This window comes from Phalacrocorax aristotelis, chromosome 5, assembly GCF_949628215.1.
Source record: "Phalacrocorax aristotelis chromosome 5, bGulAri2.1, whole genome shotgun sequence".
NCBI lineage: Eukaryota > Metazoa > Chordata > Aves > Suliformes > Phalacrocoracidae > Phalacrocorax > Phalacrocorax aristotelis.
In genome coordinates, this window is record NC_134280.1 from 5,429,794 (window position 1) to 5,452,108 (window position 22,315).

At 40.7% G+C, this 22,315-nt stretch overlaps 1 protein-coding gene across 4 annotated transcripts in view; it reads right to left on the reverse strand.

The window, feature by feature from the left end:
• The window catches only part of KYNU (kynureninase), a 60,716-nt gene that overhangs the window by 32,660 nt on the left and 5,741 nt on the right, over positions 1–22,315 (reverse strand). For all 4 annotated transcript variants that reach the window (XM_075092812.1, XM_075092810.1, XM_075092809.1 and 1 more), the window contains 5 exons: positions 16,890–17,010; positions 8,871–8,953; positions 3,093–3,154; positions 1,638–1,709; positions 151–225 (listed from right to left, as the gene is read on the reverse strand). In XM_075092812.1, coding sequence (XP_074948913.1) covers positions 151–225; positions 1,638–1,709; positions 3,093–3,154; positions 8,871–8,953; positions 16,890–17,010 — 413 coding nt within the window. The remainder of the gene's footprint in view (positions 1–150; positions 226–1,637; positions 1,710–3,092; positions 3,155–8,870; positions 8,954–16,889; positions 17,011–22,315) is intronic.

A 22,315-nucleotide genomic window follows, 5' to 3' on the forward strand; every position in this document is an offset into this window, starting at 1 on the left:
TTCATAAATTTTACCAAAAAGTATTAGGAGGAATAGATTATAACTTCTGCAGGCAGCCACCAGAATACTTGAGAACGTATGGCTACTCTCCTATGAAATAAGCTTCTGCCCTTAGCAATAGCAAGCAGAAGGGACATATTCCTCACCAACCTCCCGTGGCTGCATCATGAGCATGCATTTCTCCACATCAAGTCCGTGAAGCCGAAGTTGGGACTCAACTGCGTACTGGAAGAGATTTCCATGCAGAGCATGTTAGTGCAATTAGATGCTAAAACAACTAAAAGAAAAAAAGGTCAGAACTTCAGAAAAGGGGTTCAGATGCCTGCCTTCCACCAAAATTAACATTTGTAATCCTAATCCAACTCCACCGAAAACTTTCTAGATTTTCTGTTGTTCAAAAAAGATCAGAATTTAATTCACATCATCAGGCAGCAAGGATAAAGTCAAAGCCTAAACCCTGCAGGATAAGTTCACGCAGCAGAACGAGGATGGAAATGTGGTGGAGGATGTGCTTTACCAGATCCCAGCAAGCAACGCCTGCCTGGAAAACAGCCACAGAGAAGACTGAACATTGCCTCTCCAGAGCCCCTGGGTACCTGCTTTGCTTGGTAGCACGTGCTAAATCCCGGGCTGTCACGTATGCACTGCTGCTGTCAATGCAAATGAGGTTTGGCCAGCACATACAGGCTGTCCCATGCTCTTCTCGCATCTTAGATTTGCTGCACAGCTGGGAGGAAATCAGAGCACTAAACTCACAGGCTCTTTTGAAAATCCTACCCACTGATTTTATCAATAAATAATGGTTCTGGAGATAGCATAAAAAATCATTGAATAATATTATTAAATAGTTTTAAATTACATGACAGGAACTGAAGTGACTGCGGTTGTACAGGTTATTACTGCAGTGCAGTAGAAATTTTTAAAAATGAAGTCCAAATATACAAGTGTGCCTGGAACAAACGTGGGATTAGTATGAACATTACTTAGAATAAAGGCAATTTGAGGTTTATACACATCTGTGGCGCCATCTTCATTGCAAATAAACCTGTTAGCAGCTTGAGTCATTTTTATCGCACCTTAGAGATCAAATTTGTTATCAAGTTCCACGAGTTTACGGAGCTGATGATAAAGTAGCAGTGGGCCACAAACCCAAAAAATTGATTTGCTCTAAGCTGTGATGCACGGGCTATTGTCTTCTATTTTACAGCAGACAAATTATGTTTGAACTAGTAATCTAAAGTACTAAGAACAAACATTTCCATCTCTGTCTGGGGATATATAAGCATTAATGTTGTGAGTTTGTATTGATTTGGTTTCATAAAGTAAAACAGCAACAAGAATTAATAAAACATTTACAACTTCGGTTGATTTAGGCCAGTAGTTTGCTCAATGTCTTTAAAAAGACTAATAAATCAATGTGCCCGTTCAATCTTTTCCTCTTGTAACATTTTTTTATTTGAAAAAAAGGAATAAAGCTACGATCTGTAAAACATGCTGAGCTCAAAAGCTTCTGACAGCTTTTTTTATTGTAATGTTACTTGGACAAGATGAGCTAATAAATATTCAAATTAGGCTACTGATATTCTTTGGGAAAATATGATTAATAATACAAATATGGTGAAATATTAATTTCTTACATGGTCAGAGGGAAAGGCTCTGGCTTCTAGAAGAATTTTATAGCGTCTTGGTGTAGGCTTAAAGAAAGATAGCTGTTAAGAACAAAAAAACCAAAAGATACGTTGAAATGTATCTAAGCAGAGATGAGAGAGATGCTCACAGTATATAACTTAATAAAGACTGCTTTACTTTCATGCAGACTACAGAGAATCCCCCAGAAATTACAAGTGTTTCTTTGTCCATATAACATTTATCAAAGTAGGAAAGTGTTATAATACCTCTATTTCATATATCCATATCAAAGGCCACAAAAATCCAGCAGTGAAAACTTGCACTTACAGGAATCGATGGCAAAGCTTTGACTGCAGCCAGGGAAGCAGGGATTTCACCCAGCTCCATCGCACAAGCAAAAGCAGCAGCTGAGGAGTAGCAAACAGTGCAAAGGAATTGGATTTCCGTTCCTGCCCTAAAACATCAGTTATTAAATCATCCCCTCCTCTGAAACGAGCCTGACCAAAGGAATAAGCCTTCTGCAAAGACGTCACCTCAACACCTTTAGGTGAACGGCCTTTCATTCTCAGCTCCTTGCGTGGAGGCAAGCTGGGCTTGCCACTATGCTGAGAGGACTAGGAGAAGACTTACAAGCCCTCCTGTTCTTGCTGGCAGTGGTTACACAGGGCTCAGCAGGGGCTGTGTACCCGAGCAGTTTGGCAGGGCGTCTGGCTGCATTGCACCCGACTGGCTTGTACTTAGCCCCATCCTTCCCCGCTTCATGTTTCTTAATTTAACAAAGGTCAGAGACATGTTACAGAGGAGCGGATCAGAGTGATAAATTTTTTTGTGTGAACTACACAAAATGAATCTTCACATCTTCATTCGGCTGAACCAAATGTGGTAATACTAGAGAACCAGAGACAGGCTGCATGCAACAGCAGAGAGACCTGCTCATAAGGAAACAACGTCTATGGTCACTATGTCATAAAAATCAAAATCAGATGCTTTACTATGTTTTAGGGGGTATATAAATCAGCATAACTGAAAATGCCATTTTTGTATGCAACTGCATTTTAAGCTTGACTGAAATTACAGTTTTGTCTTGCTCACAGTTGAACTCTTGTTTCTTAAACTTTGAAATGTGGTATGAAATTAAAATGTTAAGTTATTTGTAAATGTTTCTTAAATTATAAGATCTCCTTTCTGAAGACCAACACACAGCACATGCGAGAACAGCTCGAACTTCCCGTACAGAGCCCTTGAAGATATTTCTCTCTCCAGCTTTTCTGCTTAATATTACGTGGAGCCAGGTCTTGCACAGACCAAAGCGGCATTCAAGATACAAGTCCCAAGACTTAAGAAAAGTTTGGCTGTCATCCACAGCTGTCTTTGTGAGGTCCTCAGAAAACCGCTTATTTTCACAAAGAAAGGAAAACAAATATTTGTCAGCACAACATCAAATAAACATCGTAAAGACATACCAGCTGGAGGTGCAAGTTAACAGTTAGCCCGTTCATTAAGGCTACTTCATGTCTTTGGGCCCCTGAAATTGTAATAACCACAAAAAAAAACACAAACTGGTTAGGGGTTTTCTTTATAATTTCAGAGAACTCTAGCACAGTGTTGAGAAAGTAAAAGTATGTTTTAAGACAATGTCTCTCTAAAGGCTGGAAAGTAAACAAACATTTGAGGTGTCATCACAGTGAAGTAAAAAGATTTCTTGTCTGACTCACTACACCACACTGGCAGGAAAATATTTATTTTTTCAGGTCAGCCACAGAAAACAAAAACCAATGAAGTATTTCCATTTCCTGCCAAACCACTGGTGGATTTACTGTCGTTAATACCTCAGACAAAAACCAGGTCAGAAGACTGAAAAAAAAAAGGCAAGACTCGCAGGCTTATTTTTGTCATAAGTTTTATGTAAAGCAAGTCAGAAAACATATTGAGACAATCACCTGTTGTAAGTGGTTACTGTAATGTCGAGCTAAACCTCATCCTTAATAAAAGAAAAATAAAAGAAGCGAAATTGCCCTATTTAAAATAACAGACCATTATTAATGTAGCAACTTAGCAAGAAGCAGCCATACCCACATAGGTCCAGGGAGGCTAATAACAGACGCCTTTTGGATACAGCTAATTACAGGCAGGGCTAATGGTGTAACAACTAATTGTTATTACAAAGTATTTAGGAACAAATTTTCAAACCCTTATCAACCACTGGTGAAAGGTTTTAGGCAGGATGAGGGACTGCCTGTTGGGCAGGGTGCCACTGAGATATGGAGAAAATCAATTCCTGTTTCTTTCTGTTTTGCCTGATGTCTGTTGTTGAAAAGCAGTAATTCAGCCTTGACACAAATCAGTGCTTTAAGAGTCGTCTTCAGCTGGAAGAGGGGCTCATGTGCCTTGCCCTAGTCATCACCCCAGAAGTGGAGTTGGCCAAAGGTGGAAAAAGGTTGCGGAAGGGATGAAACAAGTGGAAGCAGTCAGGGAGGGCAACAGCCACCCTTAAGATAGATAAAGAGAAAAGGAGAACATGGTGTGGGGTAAAAAGGGTAAGGGGAGCCACAAGAAACAGAGGGGCGAATCCTGGCTTTCTCCTGCCCCTGCCTTGGAGGGCACACAAGGCCCTAGCCAACATGTGGGAAAGGCAGCAAGAGCACCGATCACTCCCACCATATGCCAGAGAGTTTAGATTCATGGATTTATTGTTTTGACAGCCTAGAAAAAAGACGTAACCATGGGTTGAACTCATTACAATCAAATATAGCCAAAGAACATGGAAATCTATTGTTAGGAAGGCTTTATTCATAAATCCTTGCCAAGAAGGCCTCAGCCTCCGCCACCAGAGAAAAAGCCAGGAACAATTCTGATTGAGGTATTCAAGGGTCATTCTTTGTATTGCTGAAATATCCAAGTATAGGACAGAAAGATTTGTCAGTAGCTGCCAGTGACCCAGTGACTCCGGGGGACTTGTCCAGGGGATGAGCCCGGAGAAGAAAGATGTAATAAGTAAGTTCCCTCCTTCAAACACCAAAAACACCAAGTTTGTGTGAAGAAACAAGCAGACCTAGTTCTTCACAGGGAAAAATAAGCCCTTCTCCTCACTTAAACTCCTCTCCTTTGCTTTCTTTTCTTCCCTCTGATCTCATTGTATCAGCAGGCTCCATGCTGCTGGAAGAGGTCACCTTGTGGCTGTTCTGTTGCAGATACAGAAAACAGCTAGAGAGAGTGATTGCAGCTCAAAACAGTGTTATTTGCAGTCTTAATATTTCTATGGAACTCTTGAGGCTGAAAAAAAGGATAACATCAAGAAATGGTATTGTTCTTATTTCTCCCTCTGCTCCTTCCATGAAATCTGTGGCTTTCACAGCAAATTCTGCATGAGCAAGCCTCTGCCTGCTGTACCGTTTCCATATAGAACAAATGGTTAATCGGTAGATCGCTGTTAGCTGCATGCTAGCATCCCAAATTAAATATGACACTACATTTGTCATGTAAGTCTTGGTCTTCCGTAAATTATATATTTATTAAAAGCTTTCCATTATTGAATTTCATGCCCACAAAACAAACCTCATCCGTGTCATTGGAAAACTGTTATCCTTTATAACCTGCACTGTTTTTCAGAAAACAACCTTTCTATGATCCAATTAACCTATTACAATATTCAAAGACCCAGCACACAGGAGACAAAATTATGTTTGCTTTCTTTATTTCCTAACTTTATACCATATCTCCAAGACAGGCTAAAACCTGTGTGTTCTGCTTGATAAATCTCCTCTTTAATAAAAGGAAGCAGCATTTGCAAAGTACAACTTCAGAGACAATTATGATTGCGTTAGGCAGACACTGCCATCCTTCTCCTCTCTGACTGCAGTGGGAGCCTGATCCTCACCAGGGTAAGCAAAAAGCATTTTGTAAAATGATTGAAAAAAGGCTATGGGCCCCAATTCTGAAAACAGTTTGGTTATTTCAAATAATCCTTATCACTCAAAGTCACTACAAATCTGCTAGGCATTCAGTCTTCCCTCAACAGAGACCTGCCTGAGCACATTGTACAGCAGCAGCCATACAGTTAATCTTGTTCCATCAGAAGGTGATCCTGCCAAGGTTGTAATGTTTTAATAAAGTCTGGTAGGAGAAGCCAAGATTACAGTCACCACGCTATGCCACTCGGCGTGAGCATAGAAAAAAAGCTCTGGCCTCCACTGACCTTGACTCTGCATTTCACAATGTATTTACTACTGTAACTTTCATTGAACAAGAAAATGTGACTGCATTTAATAAGCAAGGTGTTATAGCACTATAAACTATTAAACGGACAAATATATTTTAGTCCGTAGTCCATTCCTGAATAAATCTCACCAAATAATTTTACTTACTACTACTACTACTTAGAGTGAGAAATGACAATTACTCCTCTTCCATAACATATTTAATATTGAAGACAAAACAGGGTATAATTCTGTTTATGTTCTTACATTAAATTCACTAAAAAAGGAAATTCAGAATTCACTCAGCTCATACATACTCAGTATTACGTCTTGCTGGAAAACAGTACTTAATCGTAAATACCACACTGGAAGAGAGCATTTTAACATAACATTTTTCCTGCCTTTTCACTATTACCTCTTTTAAAAATCAGATTTTATTAGGATGCATCCATTATTTGGGAAATATTAATTCGTATGCATTCCAAGAATCATTCCCCCAGGTCGTGAAAAAAGCTATGAGGATATTATATAAACAAAATCCTACTTCGTGTAAATCTGAGGCCCAGATTTGAACCCAAACCACATTTTATAGTTCAATTAAACAAAGTCTAAAAAAATCCAGAGAACAAAATCCAACCCAATATTGTTGACATGCCCTTGACTGCTGAGGAAAACAAGAGGACTATGAAACCCTTCCCAACAAAGAATCTGAAAACAAAAGTAGGTTAATGGTAAGACGACCTCAGTCATCATAATTTTTTAATAGAAAACTTTAAAATATAATTTTGAAATGAAGAAAATTTTAATAAGTTCAGTGTAGTCTTTCCATTGTGATAAAAAAAGCACCAAGGTCATACAGAGTTTGGAAAAGAAAAATAGAGAGACTGGTGAGAAATTACATGAAGTTTAAGAAAATATCTCGTTTCCCTCTTTTTACACCCAGAATACTTTTAGTTAAATAAATATTATAATATATACTGTGCTGCCAATCTCGACAAGACAGATGGTTAAGGGAAAAAACGTCCCAGCCTGACTTCCTACTTTCTGCAGCAACTCTTAAACTAAAGCTGAGGCCAAACCGATCCCGGCACCGGGAGGAGGTCAGCGCTCAGCCTGCCCTGACACCCTGCGGGGAGTTCACGGGGGCCCACGTTTTGCAAACAGAGCAGTAGTGAAAATTCACAGAAGGTGATGCAGAGAAGGATGATAACTCAGGTGCTTCAAGCTGCCCTTTGGGGATCTTGGCGCTCTCTCTTGGTTATGTGAAGAACATCAATGGCCTATCTTGTTACTTTACTGATTTAAGTGCCTGAAAGTATGTTGTGTGACTACTCTCCAATTCTCATAAGATGTAAGATAAACTCTCCACCCTCCAGTTAATTCAGTTCAAGGTTTCCAATTTAAAAGCCCTTACTATGCATTGGGATAGTTGTGTGACAGGTCACGTTTCCCCATCTGCCCACAGCTTCCCAGTTATACCCTACCATAACGCGAACATCCATTTGCCAGGAAAGATTGGTCAGACTAGAGAAGTCCCTAAATCAGCTGCATTCAGCATTTCAACACCCTCCACTCCTTTATATTCCCACATTTTTATGTTCTGTGATAGTTCATGGATGAATGTACCGAGCTTGCCCTTGAACGTAATGAAACCAAGTAATTCCTTAAGCTCCTGAGCAATGGTAGGTATTACAGTAGCAACTTCCAAAATCAGAACAACCAATTTGCATTTTGATTTTTATTTTATTCTGCAGATGGGATTGCTCCATGTAGCCCAGTGATGCCCAGTCTAGCCACACTCATGTTTATGTTATTTTAGTGCTTACATCATCGATAGACTAACTATACCAATATTTTCTTATATTTTCTCTGCTCCTATAATAATGTCCGGTATTTCAGTTATTTGGAAGCCCCATGAAGAAGTCAGTAAGTGACCTTATTTATAAATATATAAATGAACCTGTCATGAAACATTCCTTTATGTCTCTGTTCCCAGATGTTCAGACCTCATTTGCTTCTCTTGAAGAAGAAAACCCATAACTTTCTCATTGAACACTTGTCTATAGTTGGAGGAGAATTTACGAGACAATATCTAGCGTACAGTAGGATGACTTAACCATAATGTTTCTGCTTAGTGAAGGTACAAATGGACACATAATAATTCAGTTCAGACAGTCAGTATTAACAGTTGTATTCAACAGCTAAATTGAGTTACCGGCCAAACCTCACCAAAATTTACTAACCTAGCCTTAACAACGGCTGTAAGGGTTGGGGAGAAAAAGGGTCTGTGAGAAACCATGCCAAGATAATTTCTCTTCTCCCTTCTGAAAGCAACAACTCTGAAGGAAATCCCAGTGAAAGATTATTCCAGCAACTACACATAGATTAGAGTAAGAAACGATAGAGGAAATTTGCATTCAGACTCAGATGACTGCTTTCATGGCTGGCAAACTCACCAAGAGAAGTCTCCAGGGCTCTGTCTCAATCTCTAGAATAACCAGATGCATTTACTGCCAAGGTCCTGCAGCACTGCAGACTCCTCAAGGGGGACAGCAAGGTAACGGGAACTTACAAATTGCAGGTCCTGCCCCAATTATCTGCTTCATTGACATAAGCAGTTCTCAAATATGAGGCTGGATTTAGTGGCAGGGAAAGGGGGAAAAACAGAAAATGTCTAGATAGAAATCATTTTTCAAAGGGGAAAGTTCATTGCTTTACTTCTGGGAGAGAGACTGAGAATCCGTAATGCCAAATGTCCTTTAAAAGGACCAAGTGGTTTATGATGTTCCAAGAAAACCTTTGCTGCAATTAGTTTCATGATATGCGTATGCTCATATATTATCACATACATTCATCTCTTAAATCATTTGCAGCCTTAAAATAAAGTGTTAGTCCATGCACAAGGCAGTCAGAAAAGCTACTTTAAAATGAAAGAATGCAAGGAACTAAATTCTGGTTACAGAGTTTCAGGACTTTCAGTCTTTAAAAATCCCCAAATTTGTTTTCATCTCTAGAGAAAGATTTTTCCCTGCAGTTCACACCTACCAACCAGCTCAGCCATCAGGTCCAGGATGCACTCATCTGCCAAAATCCACGGGCGCTCACCATTGAAATGGCCATGAACACCTCTGAAAAGGAAGAGGTAAACGATGAAAATTTATACTGTTCCCTTTAGACCAGTCCTAAGAAACATACCTGATCTGGAGATCCCACATTTGGAGGAGGGAGGAGGAGGAGGCGGCTCACCTAAGACGAGCACAACGCTTTTGTCCTGCCATTAAAGCTCATAGCAAATGCAATTCTTTTGTTGGTCTCTCACAGGTTTTCAATTGCTTGAAAACTATTTATTTTGGCCCTCAAAATTCCTCTGGAAATCCCGCAAAATTAGAGATGACAGCTTTTTCACAAGCCCTAGGGAAGTGCCTGCATAGGTACAAGAAGCCTCCGGGAACAGGCACGCTGGAAAGGGCACGGTGGTGCCCAGTGTGGGATGGCACCCCACTAACCCCAGCTCACATAGACTGCACCGAGACCAGAGATCACCCAGCAGAGTTACTCCATCGGCTTTTGTACCTGGACATTGTATGGTGCAGAGGATGGTAGACTTGAATACCACCCTGCTCCCAGGTGGAAATATTTCTTGTCGGAAACAATTTCTATCCTCCTGAATCTCCTCTCTGAACTCACCCTTTTGCATAAACCAGCAGGCACTTAATGTATATGCATGGAAGCACCTGCCGAAACAAGAGTTGCTTGCTAATTTTTATTGCTTCTCTCCTCCCTGCCAAATTGTTCTAGATCTAAATGTGCATAAAGCTTTTTGGTTTGACAGAGGGCATTTGAAAACTTTATTTTGCAAACTGTTCCTGTCTACAGTGGATCATATGGGTACCTTAAACCTGAATGCGTCACTACTCTGAAGTGACAGGTATGCACGTTCAGTTCTGGATTAAGTGTTCTGAATGAATTTTTGCTTTAAATGTGACAGAGAAGTAAAACTCTAAGGTAGCTGCCATGCATATATAAATAAAAAGTTGCAAACTTTCTTAAACATGCAGGATGTAGCGTACAGATTTAAATGCAAATGAAGGCAGATTGAGAAAAGTAATAATGGTGCTAATCCAGGGGAACATTGCTTTGGGCTTCCATCTCACACTGGATGATTTTCATATTTGCTGAGCACCACGGGGTACTTGTAGAGTCGGAAATGCCAGGCTGCATGCGGCTGAGGCAAACCAAGTATAAAGCTGTTTTAAAAGAGGGACAAAACCAGTAGGAAACTGGGTAGAGAGCAAAAAAAGCCCTAAACACTGTGATGACAGAAAGCAAACAAAACAAAACAAAAAAGTAATAAACCTTTTAAAGAAGAACAGGCACACAATGTTCACTCAAAATCATAAGAAGGTGTCTGGCAGATTAAGACATAAGAAAGGAAGGCACATGAGACACTACCAGCTAAGTCCCCCATGCTTAAGGCTATTTAAAAGATTGGTTTTGCCGATCCACCTCCTACTTTCCCTTCTCAGGTAGAATTTTGTTCTCCCCTACACACAAATTACCTGGATGCTTTACAGTCAGACCCTTTCTGATTGTCTTGGGTCTAATTCACGCCTCCTAGAAATATTTCCGAAAGAACCACAGTCCTAAAGAAAAGAACCATTGCAAAAAGCGCAGTTTGCGTTGACCATCTCTCGTCTTTGCAAAATACCATTCGCTTTTGGACCAGTTTAGGTCAACAGCTGAAGGAAGGCACAGGTACAACCAATCATCTCTTACAGATAAAATAACCTCCCTACGTTCAACAAGTCCAGCCCCACACAGATGACAAGGAAGACCCCCATCCCTAATTTGGATAAGGTCGCAGTACACTAGCTGACTGCTTTTCGCTGTTTTACAATCACTTTCTGATGAGACCTTGATAGCAGAAAGCGGACAGTGTGAAGCAGCGCTCATTTACAACAACACTTCATAGATGAAGAATAAAGACAGTAGGTGGGTAGGGGAGAAAATGCATTAAGGGGCAGGATTAGTGCTATAAGTTCCTCCCTTCTATGAGACCATAGTGCAGCTGCTTTCCCTGAAGACAGTGGTATGTGTTTCACAAACAGCAAGACATTCATTGCTAATTCCCTTCTTATTCTTAACTGTAATATAGTGATCAAGGGACTTTGAGGTAATACAGACTGTTAAAATAAAAAAAAATATTAAACCCAAAGATTTTCAGTGGCTCCCAGCCCGAGGGGATCTGTATTTCTGAAAGAGGATAACGAACATAATAAGATGGGAAAAAGAAGCCCTAACTACCTATGGGATTCTCTTTCATTAGCTTTCTCTGATTTTATAGCCATTAGTGTCCTTCTAATGGGAATTTACTGATGAAAGCTCTCTCTACCAGCACACAGGACTAACAAAATTTCAGAATAAATTTCCAAGATATCATGAAAACAGATATGAGATTTGGGGCATGAAAATATTTTATTTTGAGAAGAAAACATGGAAATTTAAGTATATTGAAAGAGGGGAGAGCCAGCATTAACTATTATTCATATTATTAGTATTATTATTATTGCAGCACAGCTTACAGCTTGCCTCTCTCTTGATGGCCAATATAAATGCCAAGAGACAAAAATTATTGCAGCTAAAATGGTAGTTAAAGGCATATTCTTGGACCCTTTTTTATTTTAATCACATGAAACTCTGTAGCCTTTGCTGATGGCACAATACATCCTATTACACTTAGGTTGTAAAATTCTATGCTCTGCCTCAGAGAATTTATATCTCTGTATATTATGCCACCCCTCTCTCAGCTCTGGTAGGCACTGGGGGTAATAATCTTTAAGGACACAACGGCAGTGCTTCTGGCATTCCCCTCAGACACGGGTAGTCTACATCTCATTTTGTTTCCTCTGCACCCTAGGTAGCAAGAGAGTGATTTAAATTGAGGTACCCAAATTAATGAATACAAAACGTGGCCCATCAAATCATAAAGCATCATACAAACAGAATTATTTCTTAAACTACTGTGAGAGTTCCTCACTGTGCAAATTAATTTTTAGTCGGTTACCATTTTATTTTCAATTTGGCAAGAAATCACAATGCCACATTTTATTCGTTGAGGTCTGGTTGATTTAAAGCTCGCTAGGGGAGCTAGAAACACATTTTCTGATATGATCCCAGGGTTTCAAAGGAGGTAGCAAAAGGGATTTAAATTAATTGCCAGCTTCAGGAATCTTCTGTGCTCATCCAAATCTTGTTCAAGTGGAAATTTCCTTCTTGCTTCTGTGCCAAAAATGATGCAAGGTATTTAATGAGCCAATACAGACTCTTAAGTTTGACGATGGTTTCAAGCAAAGAAATAGCCAAAAGAAAGGAAGACATATCCAAAGAAAAAGAACTGTATGGAGCAGTAGATTGAAGGCAAAACTAAAAAAATAGGGCATTAAACCAGCCGTTTACAGCTCTAACGTACAACCTGCTGAAAGGTACAACGCAAAGATGACTCCTGCCAAATGGCAGAAGTGAGTTTGTCAAACAGAATATGACCAAGCCCTGCCAAGCTGCGCTCCTGCTTGCAGGGCTGCTATATCTTGCAGGATTAGTTCAGCACATAGAACCAAAGATACCATTTGAATCACTGAAAAGAGTCCTTAGCCATTGGAGATGTTGTAAATCCTTCCACAGACTTGATTTTTGTCTGCTATACTCATATCAAAAGCCTGCTGCCAGACTACTTCAATGTTTAGAAGTATATATACATATTTAGTTTCTAGCCTAAATGTATTAATTCCTAGTTCATATTTACTGTGCCAGCATGTTATTTCACACAAGTGGCTCCTTTCTTCCCCTGTTTACCCCTTGATACATTCAGAGAACCATCATTTTTCCTTTCAGTCTTCACTGTGCTGACTAAACAACTCTAATCCTCACGACTTCTATTCAGCAGGTTCTCCACTCCCCAATCACCCTACCAGCCCTTCGCAAAAGCATAACAACTGGCTACGGCAGGCTCCCTTCTGTTTTAATAGTTCCACTTTAATGAGTTACTTGGACATGAGAGACATTGCCCGCTGCCTCAAGTATGTTCACATGCAATAATGATTCTATAAAATACATTAATTGCTGGAACAGTTGTGGTGGGGGAAAGGGAAAACAAGACACTGCAAAGCACCTATTGGCTTTTATCCAACCAAACAAGTCACTTGAACCTTGGTCTCTTAGAGTTCAAAAAACTGGATTATTGCCTACTGTAGGGTAGGCACAGAAGAGACAACTCTTCATCCCTTTTTGCCCCTCATTCAATAAATCTTAAGATTTAGCCAAAAACAAAACAGAAAGAAAGATGAAGTCTCAAAAGCTCTTTTTTAAATCCATACTAAAAATGCCAGTGGCTTGAATTTGTAGTCTTTATGCATTAGCATAAAAAAAGAGGACTGAGGAAAGTGGAAAAAAAGACTACAAAAACAGAACAGGTATGTGGGAGGCAGGTTTAAGAGAAGAAAGCTGTAACCTGTCACTTAAAGGTGGGGGGGGAGAAAAAAAGGACAGTAACACCGTAAGAGGTAATACAACAAGAAAGGAATGCTTGAAAAGGGCTCTTTCTCTCTAGGCCTTACTCTAATTGCCATCACCATGCAGAGCTAAAGCTATGAGCTTCCCTGCCCTTGACAACAGCTACCAGGTAATCTTCCTTTTCACTCTTGCCATCAGCTATAAGCAGTGAAAAACCATTTAAATAGACAAGTATAGTAGCTACTTGAGATGAGTCCTAAGACACAATAAACAGAATATGCGATAAACCAATTTATAAGAGAGCCAGAATCTATATCATTGCTGACTTGAAAGATGTACCTAATTTGCATGTCATTTCTTAGATGCTAGTTACTTATATATCTAAGCCACAGACACAAAATTCCATGCTGCCACCACCCAAGACATTGAACAGCCTTTGGCTGGTAACAGCTACTACCTTAGACTGGATTTTGCCAAGATATCTTTGGTCACTGGAATAAAAGCATCCATTTGTGCTTCTCCAACCACCTATTCCTTTGCAGACTCCAACACCTAATCCTGCCCATCAGCTTCTTCAGGTGGGATACGGAATGTAGGAGTTAGGTTTAATTTAATGAATTTAGAATTTAGGTGGAATAAGGAATAAGAAAGTGGGATAAATGAATTATTTAGGTGGATAAGGAATTGGTTGGATAGTCACATCCAGAGGGTAGTGGTTAATGGCTCAATGTCCAGATAGAGACCAGTGATGAGTGGTGTCTCTCAGGGGTCCATGTGAGGACCAGTGCTGTTCGATATTTTTGTCAATGACTTAGCAGGATTGGGTCTACTCTCAGCAAGTTTGCACATCACACCAAGCTGAGCGGTGCAGTTGAGACACGAGAAGGATGGGATATCATCCAAAGAGACCTGGACAAGCTGGAGAGGTGGGCCTCTGAGAACCCCATGAGGTTCAACAAGGCCAAGGGCAAGGCCCCGCGCCTGGGTTGGGGCAACCCCCGGTATCAACACAGGCTGGGGGATGAAGGGACTGAGAGCAGCCCTGCGGAGAAGGACTTGGGGTGCTGGTGAACGAAAGGCCGGACATGAGCCAGCAACGTGCGCTCGCAGCCCTGAAGCCAACCGTGTCCTGGGCTGCACCAAAGGCAGCGTGGGCAGCAGGGCGAGGGAGGGGATCCTGCCCCTCTGCCCCGCTCTGGGGAGACCCCCCGCAGCGCTGCGGCCAGCTCTGGGCCCCTCAGCGCAGGAGGGACATGGGGCTGTTGGATCGGGGCCAGAGGGGGCCACAAAAATGCTCCGAGGGCCGGAGCCCCTCTGCTGTGAGGCCGGGCTGGGAGAGCTGGGGTTGTTCAGCCTGGAGAAGAGAAGGCTGTGGGAGACCTTATTGCGGCCTTTCAGTACTTAAAGGGGGGCTATAGGAAAGAAGGGGGCAATCTCTTTAGCAAGGCCTGTTGTGACAGGACAAGGGGTGATGGTTTTAAACTAAAGGAGGGGAGATTTAGACTGAATATAAGGAGGGAGTTTTTACACTGAGGGTGGTGAAACGCTGGCCCAGTTGCCCAGAGAGGTGGCTGATGCCCCATCCCTGGAATCATTCAAGGTCAGGCTGGACGGGGCTCTGAGCAACCTGATCTAGTTGGGGATGTCCCTGCTCCCTGCAGGGGGGGTTGGACTGGATGGCCTCTAAAGGTCCCTTCCAACCTAAACCTCCCTATGATTCTATAATTCTTTAAGCTTTGATTCTGTTCAAATTAACTTTACCTCATCCTGGCTTTCCCAGTTGCCTTAGGTACATCTGCAACTAGCAGGATTTTTGTTGTGGGTTTTTGTTGGGTTTGGTTTGGGTTTAGTTTGTTGTTTTTTTTTTAACTTTCTGCTTTATTCTGGACAAGGTGTTTGGGGCCAGGCAGTATTTTTGGCAAACAGCCTTCTAGATTTGCTCCCTCTCTTCCAATGGCTTGAAATAATGTGCACCCATATTGCCCCCCCTTAGATACAGCTATTGAAGGTACTTTTGATCTTCTGGAGAAACATGTTGTTTACCCTTTTCTTTCAGATTTTTATAATCATTGAGAAAAAAATATCCTTCAGTGTAGGAAAGACAGGCATAAGAATGGAAGTGAACCAATGAAAAGGTACAGCGAAGGAGCTGAAATATGTTTGCACTCCCGGTGCATCAATCTAACAGATAAGAGTGCTATCTGACTTTTACCTTTCGAAAGAGCTCAGCTGTTCCCCTGATAAAGTGCGATAATCATACAGAAATGGACAGGGTTGCAATTTTTTCAAATGACTGGAGAAACTGCAGTGTTGTGCTGAATGAATAACCAGAAGGAACGAGTGCTTCCCAAAGTTCACATTCATTCCCGTTCATTCTCAATCTTCTTCTGGCTTACAAGAATGCAAGTAATAAATAGGAAGCAGTAAACCATGTTTATTAACCCACAGCATTCATATATTAACAAGTGAAACAGCAGCTACAGAGTTTTCACATTTACATTGTGAAGCTTCCATCTACAGCATTTCTACTAAAACAAGGCTGCCCAGTTAGCAGAATTAGCTTTTCCTCTTCTGCCTCCCTCTCTGCTCTCTCACCATGAAATCTCATCTGTTCCACTCGTATCCTGCACCCTATAAAAGTGTTCATCTCTTTTCCAGCTCGCTCACTCATCTGGATGTTATTTTCCATTCCCACCTTCAGCAACCTGGATTTAACTTATCTTTTTCCTTATTCTCCCTGCTCCAGCTGCTCAGGCAGGTGCTGGACATCTCAAAGCACACTCTCCATGGAAACAATGTATAATATATCGGGGGGGGGAAGCCTTTTTTTCCCCCTATATATCTAGAAGTTTCCCATCTGTTATGATGACAATGTCCCTTTTCCTGCAATGCTGAGATGTGTCCCTCTCTTGTCCTCCTGTCTCTCTTACATCAGCTCCATTGAGCAGAGCTCATTGCAACCTCCTTCAGCTCCTCACTGAGATGCTCCTGAGAAGACAAGGATGCTTCTTTCTAAATCAAATGAACTTGTCAGGCAGAGACCTGGTTTAAGAGTAGCCAAAATCCTGCCAGTGGTGGCAGCAGCACCACCTGCGTTCAGTGCTATTTCAAGGGGAACTGCCCATAGCAAGGCCTGCAGTGTGAATCACATGCAGTTAAAAATCTTAGTTAGAAAATCATAAGGCCTGAAACTGAATCACATTCACCAGCAAGGAGCAGTAGCCAAACAGGTTTGTGTGTCTTGTGTATAAACACACATAACAATCGGGCGGGGATGGTTAAACCATGCAGGTCCTCCAGATAAGCCAAAGCAGACCCACCGCACGTAGCACTGGTTATCACAGCTTGAAGTTTCTCTTTGGCTGTATTACTGCTCATAGCTTTAAAGGAGATTTAAATAGTGCTTGGGAAACACTGAACATGTTTTACTCCTGTGTTGTAGAGGTTTTAACACACTATTCTTCTATTCAAGTATTTTCAAGGCAGATCCCAAAATAAAACTAAGTGCTTATCTGAAGCATGGGTAGCATCTCACATACTCTGCTGTGTACTCACGTTCGAGCCCACTTGTCCAGTTCTTCATCCAAGTAAGTTTTAACTTTTCTTGGCTGGAGCCCGAGAGAATTCCCAGCAAAGTATACACAGCTCTCCTCTCCATTCACCAGGCTCAGATCAGCTGCGGAGGGAAACCACAGAAACAACATGTGTGAGGGACAACACACACAGACACACACACGTGTGCCACCACCCAGAGCTCTGCCCATTCTGGGGCTCACTCGGACACCGTGGTCCCCCGTGCACGAATGGAGGTGCCGCATCCTGACCTTCCTCCCTGGACACCATGCAGATGACCTTGCAAAGGGATCTGAGGAGGAGGACAGCTGGGCAATTTTCAAGCAGTTATTCCCCTCATCCTCCTGCAATTTTTGGCTGAGTCCATTTATATCTGTTCTGGACCTAATGTGAGTTCAAGCAGCATTAAATCCCCAGGTCTCCAGGGCTCTGTGGGAAGCAGCCACTGGCACCAATTTTGTCAGGTCTGTAACCAACGGTGAGTGAAGAGGGAGCATTTTCCAGACCAGGTTATCCACTTTTCTTTCATAATCAATATATTCCTACTCTGAGTCGTGAAACTACTTGAATCGTGCATTTAATAAAAGTTAAGACTAGGTAAATCTGTGTCTTTCATGTAAGTTCTCCCCGCACGATTAAATTGTTACTTAGAAAAATGTAGTCATTGCACAGAATATTTTAAGGCAGTCTCAAAAGTTCTTGTCTTGTCAGCATATATTGTGGGCCGCACTTCATGTCATCGTCGTCATCATCTGAGGAGGAAATCTATGTTGACAAATCCTTTCAATGATTAGGAGAAAAGCAAGGCAGTATAAATTTATAAATAATAGCTCTAGTGAGGTTCTGAACAATCTAATTACGCCATGTCATCATCTATCAATCCAAACATTGCCTTTTTCTATTATTTCTCGTGTTAGAGATTCTTGGAGGGACAACGGATGGTGACCTTCTAGAAGTAGTAAGCAATTTGCATTCATCTATACATATACTTACAATAACTCCAAAAGTTAATGTTACATGTATTTTTGTTAAATATAGTCAATATACCTCAAAAAAAGGTCAAATGAATGAATATGTTAAGATACATGCTAGAAATTAATAATAAGTTTGCATTTCTCTCTGTGAAAATTTTATGTTAGGGCTGTAGAAAAATAGATTAGATGCCTGGAAAAGGTGTCTTACTACCTTATGCACTAACAATTACCAACTTCATTGAACTTCACCAGAAACACATTTTTCAGAAGTATAAGACAACCTGAGTAATTTCTTAATTAAAGCTTTAGAAGGTTTTAAAAAGCCTAAGTCAGAGAGCAATTTCAGCCTAATCTGTTTCACAGATACTATGTCTGGTTTTCATCTGTATTGTAATATGAATGAAAACAGAGAGGCATATATATTATCCGTGCTCCTAAACTGGTTCTATTAACAGTTCTTTTCCTATCAAGAAACACAATAATACTGTCCCACTGGGAATAGAGAGAAGGATCTTTGCTCAAGAATTTGGAGCTCAGACTCACTAATACTCTTTATACTCCGATCAAGCATTAAAGCAGGTAAGGAAGTACAACCAAGTTAGCTTTTCTTGCACCACAGTCCCTTCCAAATAAAAATGCCTCTTGGGTCACTGTTGGAGAGAGATGGCATTACCACTTTGACAAAGCGTATTTTTCTACTTTTACACCTGTTACTTTGGATACTCTTTTTCTGGCATGTTATCAACTCTGTACTGGGCTGTACTCTTTTCCTTTTCACAAAAAGCCATTTACTTCCCCCTCTGCCGTCATTAAAAGACTCTGTTTGGACCACTGCTGCTTCCCAAACTGAGCTAGGTTTTTGCAGCACCTTTGTCATTTCACCACTTCTCCTGACCAGCTCACCATTGTGCTCCAACATTCCTCGGCTCCTGTGTTATTCTTCACAGTAACCTATTTGTTTTCCTAAGACTGGCACTAGTCTTTCCCCAAATTACGCTGTCCTCACTTCTCACAGCATTGGTCTTATTTATTTCTGGAGGAGCTGTGGCTGACACGCAAGATGTATTGAAATATTCAAATAGGAAATAAGCACAATTGATGAAATAACAGCTAGTGTAAAACAAACAGGAGATAATTATTGAAATCTGTCCTCAGAGAAGCTTGAATAAAAAAAATACATGAACAATAATTTAGATTAGATTAATTAGATACATTATAAATCATTCTCACTCCTACTCAGATTCCTGTCAACTAGTCAGATCTAGTAACATACATTATTTTGCATACTGAATATACCCATTCATCTACATTAAAACTGTAATTCTACACCTTTTAAACCTCAAAGAAAAAGCAAGTTTATTTTCAGAAATCCTCAGTCCAAACAAGAAGGGAAAATGCAATGCCTTTATTAACCAGAAAGGAAGGACTAAATCTGTTTATACATGATCTGAGTCCTATCCCTTGTTGAAGGATAAAAGATCACCTCTTTCACACCTTCCTATACCCCCTTCACAAGCCCTCCAAACAAAGAACCAGATTTATAAGATCAACCACTACCTTTAACCATCTCTTCAGGGAAATATGGCTTAACATTTTCACTCTGGGGCCTCTTTTTATTCCCAAGAAACCCAAATGTTGCTCTATTCCTTTACAAGATGACAAAGCACAAGCCATAGCCTTAATCAGATGGGTGATTTGGTGCCCGACTGCAATCCAGTCATTCCCACCTCCCCCAAGTGCCTGAAAAAACATTAAAGAGACTTTGTTGTCATCTTGGAGAGGAGCGAGGAGATCCAAATATTTCTCTAAATCTTCCCCTGTCATCTTTTCCTATTTGCTCACCTGAGCCTCGTCCCTCATGCTCGCACACAAAAGCGCGAAGATTTGCCAGGGAGTTAGTCTGCCAGTGGTTTCCACTTGATTGATACAACAAATAAACAGCTGTGACAGTTTATAAGTTGATAACAAAATCAAACTATTACAATGCCTTTCTAAATATTTTTTTGTACGTAAGCTTACAATTGTCTCCTATAGATGTTCTCATCTGCTTCTTGTAAGGTTTCATTTTAAAACCTCTTTGTAATGTTTTATGTAAATATATAAAGAATATTTGACAGCTAATATCTGTAATGACATTTATCTTCAGGAGCATGTTATCTAGAATCCGCTTTTGTGATCAGATAAATGTCATGGGAGATCTGTCTCTATCATATAGACAAGCAATGTAAATATATATATTTTTACCCCTGCTGTTTTTCAGCGGGGAAGCTGTTCCTGATGACAACTGAAGCACAGAAAAGAGAGACAGAGGAAAAAGAGGAGGAAAACACTCCTCAATTTAGTAACACAAGAATGATTGTTTCTCTGTGCTGTTCCACTGGTACTACTATGTAGGCTGCTCATCTTCACCACACCGTATATATACACAGTCTCAGAACCAAATATTATAGTAACTGGGTGAAAAAAACCCACATCAACAGTCTTTGGGTCTAAATATTATGGAGATTGATAAACAAAAATGTAGCTTTTAAGGGTAATAAAAACTGTCACAGGGCTATCAAAACCTCTATGTGCTTCTCAGAAGATTCTTTAATCTGAAGCTGTTGAGACACTACGCTGAAAACAAACCTCTTGAATTCTCGAGAGACATTTCACATGCTGCAGTCAAAGACTCGGCTGCAGTTCAGGTGCCCTCGTTGAGCCGGATTTCAATAGTACAGCCAGGTTAATGGCAGCAGAACAATGACCATGGAGTTGCCTTCCAGCATCTTTCCAGCTTTGGAGGGACAATTTGCAGTGGCACAGAGGCAGCTGAAGTGGCTTTGAGTACAAAATAGCCATACCCAAACAAACAGATGGGCTTTAGGAAACACTCTTAAGCAACCAGTGGGAAAATAAAGAAAAAAGTTACTTCTTGGCAGACAGGCTGAGAACACCTCCTCCGTGCGGAGGAAGCACCTAGTTTAAATATTTGTAAAGTGTCCAGTTCTGCTGTAAATAATATAAATAGCAAAACCCAAGGATTTAAATGTGAGGAAAGATAAGCCAATACCACCAGTACGTAGAGAACTAAGATTTATCATCCTCATGTCCTAAGGGCAGGAGCAGACTGTATTCCCAACATTCATCATCTCTAGGCAGAAAGATACTGAAGACAAAGATAGTTTCAAAAGATGCCCAGGAATTCAGACAACTGATACCATTTCTTATCACAGATCTTTACTGAACATAATTTGGTGAAGGTACCTGTAATTTCTCATGTACCATCAGCACTGTTCTTTTCAGAAAAAAAGAACCTGCAGGAAATTGTATTTACATTTATTTTAAAAAGAAAATATTTTGCAAGAAAGTTCTATGGTATTTTCTCCTTTAACTTTTAATAGATGCTTTCTGCCAAGGCAGAAAAGGAGGATAATGACTATGCCTGTATATGCTCACCATCTAAGGAAATAATATACCATTTCTTCAGCTTCCAGTGTGCTATGACCAGGGCCTGCAGAGGAGGGACAGCTTGTGCTCCTCATGTATTTGACATCTGAGCTGAAAATAAACCCAGACAGAACTTGGGAAGCAGGAGAAGAGCCCAGGACCACACTGGCTCCATAGGGGGGTGCTCTCACCAGGTTTCCCTGCATGATTTTGGCCAGATACAGCAACAGTGGTGGGTACAAAAACATCCGTGGGAATGTTTTGTACTTTTGCTGGACTAAGAGTGCTAACTATAAGCAAATGTTTCTCTCTCAGCTTGCCAGCCCTCCCGCACGCCCCTTCTGCCTCCCTGCCTGCACACCACATCCTCTCTTAATAAATCAATCGAAGGTACCCCTGCTCCCATGCCCAGGCATGCCACAGGCTCCTCGAAACAGCCTACAGACCAGGTATGAAGCAGAAAAATTTTGAGAACCATTTTGCACGGCTACATTGAAGCCATGTGTCGTAATTTATTTGTAGGCAATTCATGAGGAAAGTGGGAAAGATCTTCCAAGAAAAGGTTTCATTATGAATTATTCGCTCAGATCAATTATTTGTTCTAAGGCACAGTCTTCCATTTGGCCTCAGGAAGAAAATAATCTCTACTACTAGAATTAAGGCATAAATGTTAACATATGTACCATCTCTTTCATTAACTAAAATAATTGTAACTAGACAGATAATACCAAACTATATTATGCCAAGGAAGCAACTGCTCTGAACTATTGTAAGCTACATTGCCATTTCAAACCATTAGACAGAAATGTTTCTGCCTATAATTTTCAATCAGTCACTATATTGTTCAAAGCAGCTGACTGACAGCATAAGCATCAAGTAAGTACTGTATCCTCGCATTTTATTCAGGACTGGAATGAGAGCATAAAGCTTCTGGTGCTAGAATAAGTTGATGGATTGATTTAGCAACATCAGGGACATACTGTGCTCAGATATGACTGCAATTGC